At 34.4% G+C, this 10,016-nt stretch overlaps 2 protein-coding genes across 3 annotated transcripts; one reads left to right on the plus strand and one right to left on the minus strand.

The window, feature by feature from the left end:
• Window positions 1–1,012: 1,012 nt before the first annotated feature.
• Window positions 1,013–4,615, plus strand: LOC107424968 (BTB/POZ domain-containing protein SR1IP1). Its single transcript, XM_016034880.3, has 5 exons — window positions 1,013–1,564; window positions 1,729–1,798; window positions 2,026–2,643; window positions 2,725–3,264; window positions 3,826–4,615. Exons 1-5 carry the CDS (start codon window positions 1,464–1,466, stop codon window positions 4,366–4,368), a joined length of 1,872 nt encoding a protein of 623 aa, XP_015890366.1. The 5' UTR covers window positions 1,013–1,463; the 3' UTR covers window positions 4,369–4,615.
• Window positions 4,616–5,612: 997 nt separating this feature from the next.
• Window positions 5,613–8,585, minus strand: LOC125418124 (uncharacterized). 2 transcript variants are annotated; one of them, XM_048466405.2, is made up of 3 exons: window positions 8,325–8,585; window positions 6,842–7,074; window positions 5,613–6,745 (listed from the first exon to the last, which is right to left on the minus strand). In XM_048466405.2, exons 2-3 carry the CDS (start codon window positions 6,920–6,922, stop codon window positions 6,164–6,166), a joined length of 663 nt encoding a protein of 220 aa, XP_048322362.1. In that variant the 5' UTR covers window positions 6,923–7,074; window positions 8,325–8,585; the 3' UTR covers window positions 5,613–6,163. The 2 variants fall into 2 exon arrangements, with proteins under 2 accessions (XP_048322362.1, XP_048322361.1); XM_048466404.2 differs by lacking the exon at window positions 8,325–8,585 and having other exon boundaries at window positions 6,842–7,547.
• Between the last annotated feature and the right edge of the window lie 1,431 nt (window positions 8,586–10,016).

Consider the following 10,016-nt stretch of genomic DNA (forward strand, 5'->3'; position numbering starts at 1 on the left):
ATCAATTGGAGGATCTTTCTGTCTAATGTTCAATCAACATTTAGAAGGGACCATATTAATTTTTTCATTGATGTGAAGGTACTTCCTAGAAGTAGCTCATTTGATTTCTAGGATTGGAGCTATTTTCTTCATTCAATAGTAAGCTCTATCAAATTCACTTCTTTTCCAATTACCTTTCTTTTTCCCGAGATGCAATATGTAAATTTTTCCTAATCAGAGTTAGAAGGGAATACAGCTCGGTTAACAAATTAATGCATTTAATCCTTAACGTTATGAACCACTAAAAGGATAGGTCTAACGGGATTGAATGCGGTTTATTTATATATATTTATATATAAAGATAAAGATATATAGATTTACTTTTCAGAAGACCGAAGTTTTTCTTCTTCTTACTTTCTTTGCATTTAGAGGTATTTGACGTTGACGTCAATGCAGAGAAAGTTGTCATCTTTATAAAAATTTCCATGTATGACTTAGGAGTATGGAGATGAATATAGTATGAAGATGAAAATATGATTAACTAGAACAGCGAGTTCCAAAGAGTTAGTTAGATAGGAAAAAATGTAACTTTTCTCGGAAAATCTTACCCAATTCTCTCTCTACAATTTGGTTTCTTCTTCTAACCTTGAAAAGTTAAAACCATTGACTACGAAAAAAGGTTTATAATTACAGAAGGTTAATGTTGTACTGTCCTAAATTTGTGACAAACTCTAATTTGTGATCAATGAGACAATAAATCTTTTTAATATGCCTTTTTTTCGGTTACTTTTATCTCATTGTTCTTTTTCTGGTTCTTGGATTTAGGCTTATTAGTCTTTGGATTTAATATTTAGATTGAATAATCAAAAGTTTGATTAAAAAAACAAAAAAAATGGAAGATGGGTATTGGGTACTTTTATCTTGTGGATGGGATTGTTTCGTATAACGTTAGCCGCCAATAAGCATGCAACTATCTCATCCTTATAAAATCAAATTCCCCAAGCCACACCACACACTATGAACCTCCCCCATTTTTGGTTTTTCCCTTTTTTTTTTACTGCCCCTCTAAAATCCATTAATACCTGATACCCCATTCATTTCCTTTTCTTCTACTCTCCTTCGAATTCTTTAATTTGTCTAGCCATTGTCAGGAGGCCATTTTAGATAATTCATTGAATGTGACGTTTCTGTGCGAGGTTGGAGATTGGCTAAACTTCAGTTATTAGAGGAAGTGAGAGTTTTTGAGCTTCACTTTCTTAACTCCTATTATTATTGAAAAACCAATATGTTGTAGTTGAACTTCTCATTGAAAGTTTGAAAAAGTTGAAAAGAAACAAAAGAGTACCGGGGATAAATGTCGATTAGTCTAACTTCACCACTGCTACCTTGTTGGAGAAGTGTATATCTCAGGGTCGTATTATTGGCTTCAAACATCCACTGTATGATGGAGAAATCATCATGATAAAGATTCCTTAATCACTGCCATGGTGGATCTTGATCAGAAGGAAACTGCATCTAGTACTGTCAACATGTCCTCTAAAAAGAAAGAGCTTCTTTCCACGGCCCTGAAGAGAACCAGTGAATGGTTTGCTTTATTTTCTTTTATTTTATTTCTTGGTTTTCTGGGTTTTCTTCTTCTCTTCTAAAGCATCAGGCTTTACTTATGTTTTTCTCATGCCATTTGATTGATTGTTCTTCTTGAAGAAGATAAAAATTAAAATCACTAAGATGGTGTTTTGAAATTTACAGGATTTTTTCTCAGGAGATTCCAAGCGATGTTAGTATTAATGTTGGAGGTGTTTCTTTCTCATTACATAAGGTAACTTAATTTTCAGTTTGAGGCATGAAACTGATTTAATCATATGGGAAGATTACAACTGCTATCTATAGAGAACTATATATCTAAGTTACCTGTCGAATATTTGCTGTTTGTTATTTGGTATGAATGGAAAAGAAAGGAACATGGAGCTGCAACAAAAATCTATAACATGTATTTATTGTTTGAATATAATTAAATTTATAGTCATTTAATATCTTGATTTGCAGTTTCCATTAGTCTCAAAGTGTGGACACATTAGGAAACTGGTATCAGAATCAAGCGATGCCGATCTTTCTGTCATCGAGCTTCACAATGCTCCGGGTGGAGCAGAAGCATTTGAACTTGCAGCCAAATTCTGCTATGGAATAAACTTCGAGATAGGCACAGAAAACATTGTCATGCTCAGATGTGTGGCAGAGTATCTTGAGATGACAGAGGACTATGCTGTTGGAAACTTGGTGGGCAGAACCGATGCCTACTTGAATGAAGTGGCACTAAAAAGCCTATCAGGTGCAGTTTCCATTTTGCACATGTCAGAAAAGTTCCTTCCAATAGCAGAGAAAGTGAAATTGGTGAGCAGATGCATAGATGCTATTGCTTATTTGGCCTGCAAGGAGAGCCAATTCTGCATGTCAGGTAGGAGTAGCGAGAGCATATCCGACGGTGTGATTTCTTCCACTGTGCCTCAGCCAAAACCCATGGTTGATTGGTGGGCTGAAGATTTAACTGTTCTTCGAATTGATATGTTCCAAAGGGTTTTGATTGCAATGATGGCAAGAGGGTTTAAACAATATGCTCTTGGGCCAGTACTCATGCTCTATGCACAAAAATCTCTACGAGGTTTGGTGAGATCTCACTCCAAAATGAACTATGCTGTTTCAATTTAGGCCTTATGTGTTTAAACGCCAAGTCTTTTTCTGGTGCAGGAAATATTTGGAAAGGGAAGGAAGAAAGTTGAGCCACAGCAAGAACACGAAAAGAGAGTTGTGTTGGAAACAATAGTGAGTCTTCTGCCAAGGGAGAAAAATACAATGTCAGTTAGCTTTCTTTCCATGCTGCTTCGTGCTGCAATATATCTCGAAACAACAGTCGCTTGCCGGTTAGATTTGGAGAAGAGGATGGGGATGCAATTGGGACAGGCAGTTTTGGATGATCTCTTAATTCCTTCATATTCATTTACTGGGGATACATTGTTTGATGTGGACTCTGTGCAGCGTATTATGATGAATTTCCTTGACTATGACTTGGATGGGAACAATTTGGGGTACAGTGCAGAGAAAGAGTACGTGTCACCTCCACCAAGTGACATGGAACGAGTTGGGAAGCTAATGGAGAACTACCTTGCTGAAATAGCCTCTGACCGCAACTTATCTGTTTCGAGGTTCATTGGCCTAGCTGAACTAATTCCAGAACAATCAAGGGTGACAGAAGATGGGATTTATAGAGCCATAGATATCTACCTAAAGGTGCATACCGTTTTGTGTACTTCAAGTTCATATACATCTTCTTTCACTTTTATTCCTGTGACATATCATTTTCATAATTCTTTTGGCCCTTTTTAGGTAAAACTAGAGGGTTACGTTAAAAAAGAAAAGAAAAAGAAACGAAATAGGTGCTCAAACTCCACTGTAATTGAATTTGTGTAATAACCACTTTCCTCCCGTACTTTTGAAAGTAAATTTCTTTGAGCATTTTGAACATTTTTCGAACACACCATATCATCATACGTCTCTAATCCCCATTTAACTTCATCCTCAAGGAATAAAAAATAAAGAGAGAGAGAACACATTCTTATGTTCCTATAGAATATAAAATGAATTATGAGATATATAACATGCATAACAAATGAGGATCTTGAAATGTTCCTAAAGAATATACAATGAATTTGTCAATTTCCATATTTCTGTTGTACTCGCAAACCAAAATACTTGACAAATTGAAAACTTGATGTCCTGCTATTAATCTCAGTGGATATCCAATTGGAAAATTTTCCTTTTATTTATATATATTTTTAATATGATTGACAGGCTCATCCAGCTTTGAGTGATATGGAGAGGAAGAAAGTTTGCAGCTTAATGGATTGTCAGAAACTTTCCCGTGAGGCCTGTGCTCATGCTGCACAGAATGATCGTCTACCCGTTCAAACAGTGGTTCAAGTCCTTTACTATGAGCAACAACGCCTTAGAGATGTCATGAATGGCAATCTAATAGGCAGTGAATCCCCTGCTCTTCCTTCAAAACCAAATTTATATTCTACAGACATACTCCCAGTTGCAGATGAGCTTTCCAGTCTAAGAAGAGAAAATGAGGACCTGAAGCTAGAGCTAGTGAAAATGAAAATGAGATTGAAAGAGATTGAAAAATCAGGAGGAATAAAATCTACGGCTAGCAGTCCAGCAAGCACTTTGTCATCTTCTGATAAGCCACCTCTGCCTCGGAAATCCTTTATACACTCTGTATCCAAGAAACTCAGTCGACTTTATCCCTTTATGCGTGCTGATGGACTCACTACTCCCCATCCAAAAGGTCGTACAAAACCGAACAAAGCGAGGCGGCATTCCATATCTTGAGGCATTGTTTATTTTGGGAGCTCTGTGTTTACCTTGTAAGCAGTCTGCTTTCCTAGTTGTTTTTCTCTCTTAAGGCTTGATAATGACTAGTTACTACATATATTTGGTTTTTCTGTTTCTCTTTTTCTCTTCTGTTTACTTTGTTTCCTGCTTCACTCTGTGATATTGTAAATAATATTATTTTCTATGTTTACTACAAGCTACATAAGTTCAAGTGGAATTGATTTGAGTGTATTGCTTTTGGACATGTTTTATTCTGCCCAAAACTAGTAGCTTCACTGTCAGCATTGCATTTAGCTCCTAGTTATTTGTATCATGGTCAATCAAACTCTAAGAAACTCAAATAAAGATTAATTCAAACTCTAAGAAACTCAAATAAAGATTAATTAGCATACTGATAACGAGATAGAAGCCAACGTCAGAAATCACTCTGAAAATTGGTAACTTTCAATGCTTTGCAGGTAATATATGAATCTCCGAAATCATTCATCTGAAATATTATTAGGCACCCTTTTGGTTCATTATTCAGTAGAGTTACTTAAGTTTGTTTGTAATGTAAGTGAATTGAAGTCCAGGGTACAATCAGAACCTCTCTCAAAGTTGAAACTAAAAACTTTAGGACCCCAAAGTGAAAAATACCCGATTATTGCTGTTCGTGGGGTCTCTCTAAATTATTGAATCCCTTTCAGATAAAGAGCTTTTGGAAAAGTAAATACCAAGTAGAGGGACAGGCTAGCAGTAGAGCATGTCCATGTCCAAGGCAAAACATCATGGACCTAAAAGATGATGCCCTTCAAAATATGGATCTTCACAAAGAATTTTTTTTCAACTTTCTGAGGTTTAGGATAGGCCTTACTCAAAAATTATTTAGAGATCTTTCTTTTTTTAACAGTTTAAAATAGTGATCTGGTACACCCAGTGGCAGACATAACTTTGCTTTTTTTCTACTTGTGGATATATGAAGATTCAAGTTCCTTTGTGGATTTAGCAAAAGTATGAAGAGAAGGAAGTTATGATTCGTCGATCATATACTTATTGAGGAATTGAAAATGACTTTATGTGCAAAATATTTCAACAAGCTCTTACCTCAGTTTCCTTGACATAATGAATATAAACCATTTCCTAGTCAAAATTTGAAAAGAAATCCCAGATAAAATAGCCGTCAGACCTGACCTTAGTAGGACAATCTGAAATGAAACGGCCATAGATTTAAAGTTCCACAATGTGTCACTGTTCTCCAATAATTTAGTTTTTTTTTAACATTTGAAAGAATAAGCTGAGAAAAATGACTAATATTCCATGGTATCAAATCAAAATTACAGTAAACATCTGGTTGCATACTTATAAAGCATGGTCCGCGGATTAATTCAAATTCAAGCAGGACTATAGTGGGGTTTAAATTACTAGATCTTATTCTGTTTCTTTTAACCAATACAGTGAACTTCTGTTTGAACATTTTCTACAGTTTTTGGCCAACATATAAGGCATCACCACAGATTTTGATAGGTTTGAAAAACTGTAACGAATAAAAATGTCATTATTTTTTCCAAAAAAAAAAAATTATTTGAGGCATTCCAAGCCAAGGAGAAAAGTAATTCCAAGCCAAGGAGAAAAGTAATCTCTATACATGACATTGATGACCCTATTACATTAGAAAAGCTAATCAGAAAACTTCACTCAAGCCATCAATCACACAATTAGTTGATAAGAAACAACCTAAGGAAGTAAAAAAAAAAAAAAAAAAAAAAAAAAAAAAAAAAAAAAAAAACTTATCATATTTGACCTTAATTAAAAATCAAGTCATGTTCAAGCTCAAAACTTGGAAAAGCCAAGGAGACTGTTTCAGCCTCTCCTGTCTTAATTGTTCTTCTACATCGATATTGTTTTTACTTGAATTTTGGCATCCTGAGGTCGTGTCAGTCACTCGGACGAGCCCAAGTTCACAGCCATTCACTCCTAGTCTTGTTGTATCCCTTATCCGATGATGATGATGATGGGTCCATGAAATTGTCCTGTTTATGTGGCTGGATCCGGTTGAAGAAGAAGAGAAACTTGGACCTGAATCTGAAGTTAGTTGTGCTTCTGATTTCCTTCTTCTGCTGTTGTAACTTGTCGGACCCAGTGTCAGCTCAATCTCACTCTCATCTATCATCTCTACCATTCCATTTCCATCGGAGTCTGCAATGTACTCCTCAGCAGGCTGTTCTAAATCCAGTTTCCTCTGTGCTTCATCATGATGTTGGTGATGATGATGATGATCTATTTGAGGGAAGCAAATTTCTTTCTTTATGCTCCACCTCTCTTGATTAGACCGGTTCTTTTCGATATTTTGCATCAATATCTTCTGAATTTGATATAGACGATGAAGTTCATATACCTGCAATCAACTCAAATTTGTAGAGAGAATGTCTCAGAAAGGGGTTCAGAAAATTCAAATTCAAATATATAACAGAATGAGAATTTAATCATATACCTGCTCTTTGAATGTTTCCTCATGCTTTAACATGGCCATCTTCATGAATTCCTTATCATATGGCTTAAAAAGATTCTCCATTTGAAGCTGAAAAAACAAGTTTCTTTTCTACAAAATTACTGAAACTGAAACTTGAATTATGGAAGTAATTCAATTCAACAGCTTCCCTTTTTGCAGGAAGTTTGTAAAACTCAGAAAAGCATCTTTTAACTCCTTTTTCACACAATTTGTACCTGCCAAATGAGGAAAAAGTTGCAAATGTTTAATGGTCAAGAACTTCAATTTATTTTGATGGGATTATGGTTTTTTTTTTTTTTTTGTTTAATTACAAAGGAAAAAAATCAAAGAGAGAGAAAGAGAGAGAGAGAGAGAGAGAGCAAGAGGGACAGGAATCTTAAACACCAGAACAAATGGTTGATAACAATATAACAATTTAAATGGTCTTTCGCACAGTATTTGTTTGCCTTCTTTTTTTTTTTTTTTTTTTTGATATTCTCTAGTCTTCCAATGGGTCTTTTTGGGCCACGATAATAATTTGTATTACAGAAAATATCTTCCAACACACATGACAGGGAATCATCCTTTTAGCACAGTAATAACCCTTCTTATATCATCTGTGGCTTTTTTGTTATTATCCATCCTTCACTTTTCAAATTGTCTGCTTCTCAGGTACAACCACCTACTGATCTTCAATTTTTTTTTTTTTTTTTTGGGTCATTTTTCCTGCAGCTTATAATATCAATTCCTAAGAGATCTTCTTTTCTTTCTTCATGTTCCTAATATTAATTCTACATGTTATGATAATATCGTTGACTTGTCGGAATACGTACCAATCTTGTATTTCAAATATCACATAGATATGACGAAATATTCTTCTTGTTATTATCATCAGAAGGAAAATAAAAGCTTTGGAATTTTATGTAAGAATTACATTTACATTAACTAAGCAAATTAACCTTCATTTAGTTTCAAGCACATAAAATTCTTATTATTATTAGGCATTGACATTATTGATTTTTCAGCTCTTCGTGATCCGGTTTATAAAATTCATTTATATTCACAAAACTGATTAATACTATATACAAAAAACATTTATAACTATATATGGTTTGCTGTTGTAACATCTGATATTCATATCAATGAGGGAAGTATTCTAAATCAGCTGCAAACTGGAAATTGAGGAAGCCAAGCAAATTTCTACAGAGGTAATTGCTTTGAAATTTTAACCATTGTTTTCAGCCATCCAGGAAAAAGAGAGAGGACAATAAGAAAGAAAAGGGTCTTGGTTTTCTAACAAAGATTCATTTGTTGAATTTCAAAACACAATAAAACCATGCATCAACATGAAGAAAACGAAAACACAAATGCATCACTCAGAATTGGACTAATATATCAATCACATTTAAAGTAACAAATCCAATTTAAAGGTAATATCCATCTATAAGTTAACAGACATGAATAAAAAAGTTATGAATTTTCTCACCTGTAAGAGGTTCAAAAGAGGAGGAGAAAACAGCTTTGGTTGGAGATGTATATAAGAAGATGTATAAAAGATATTAAGGAATTGTTTGGAGGGAATGCAAAAACTGGTAGCTAGCTCTCTTTTCTTACAAACTCAAACTTGTGCTTTGGTTGATAGAGAAATAAGAATTTGCCTTCACATTCCCCATCAGTATATACTGCAAACACATGAAAATAAAATATTAAAAAAAAAAGTGTTGAAGAATTTAAGATTCTCTCTCTCTCTCTCTCTCTCTCTCTTACACACACACACACACACACACACACAGAAACCAAAGTGTTGTTGCACTTGGGGTTTGAGGCATGCCAAACAAATCCCAGTGCCTCAGCCAATCTTATTCAAGTTTTGTGAAAGAGATGCCTCAGATAAGTCCAGCACAGCAAATATATTAAATTCATAAAATATTATTAAATATATATAACTTAATCACCGATTATATTATATATAAAGCTAATTGGTTGAGGATGACAAACACAAGAAAGGCTTTTTATTACACTTGCTAAACTCAAGACTATCATCAAAACTAATTAACAGCTTAGCCTGACAAGCTGAATCACATGCACTCAAGAATTATATATTAGTGTAACACAGCCAAACAGTTGTCTGATCAATTATGTATATTATGTTATATCATATGGATTGCATTAATACGAGTACAGAGGCAGAGGCACTCATTTAGGGGAAAAAAAAAAAAAAAGATTGTGATGGCATGTTCTCGCAAGCCGACAATTAGATCGCGACCGTACGATAAGTGGGGTACCACCCTCTTCAAAGAATCCAAAAGGTAAGTTAAGTCTGGCCACAGGATCTCAAAATCCAACAAAACTAAAGTATTAAACTTATCATTATTGCTTATTAGTTTTTTATGAAAAACCCCATTTTAGGGGGAAGGGGTAGAGTTTAAGAAATCATGCATTAAATGTATCTGTACAATGTAATATGACAGATGAGTTGTTATAAGTGTAACATGTATTATATTTTATATGCTATTACATATATATATAAATCACGGCCATCAAGGAAGACCCAGCACAATGATTGTGGCCGTTAATTGGCCATGTGAAGTGGGGGTAGTGTTTTAGAAAAGAATCGAAGCCAGATATCACATCAACGGTCCAGATAAATGGGACCCACATAGGCAAAAATATAAAATCTAACAATAAGATGATGATGAAAACACCCAACTTCTGTGGCAGATTGGATAAGTATTTGTATTTTTATTTTATATTTATATATATATATATATATTTTTTTTAGTGGGTTGAGGGGAGAGAGAAACCCGAAGTGGGTTTGTCTTTGTTATGCGGAACAGAGGGAGCTGTAAACAGACACATAGGAAGAGAGGAAGATCCAAACACCAATCTCTTTTATCCAAACACTAATCTTAACCATATTTTCAAATATATACATATATATATATATATATTGAAGAGAGAAATGCATGGATTTTGTTACCCAAAAAAATTATATAATATATACAAATATTTTAAAGAGTATAAATGCAATTGAAACTAGAACTTAACAAAGAAGAGGATCACATGGATATTCTCTCTCTAGGTGTTTTTTAAAAACTTGGTTGTTAGGGGAAGAGAGAGAGAGAGAGAGAGAGAGAGAGAGAAAGAGAGAGGAGAAGGGTAGTAGGACAGAGAAGCA

Source organism: Ziziphus jujuba, chromosome 7, assembly GCF_031755915.1.
Source record: "Ziziphus jujuba cultivar Dongzao chromosome 7, ASM3175591v1".
In the NCBI taxonomy this organism is placed as follows: Eukaryota; Viridiplantae; Streptophyta; class Magnoliopsida; order Rosales; family Rhamnaceae; genus Ziziphus; species Ziziphus jujuba.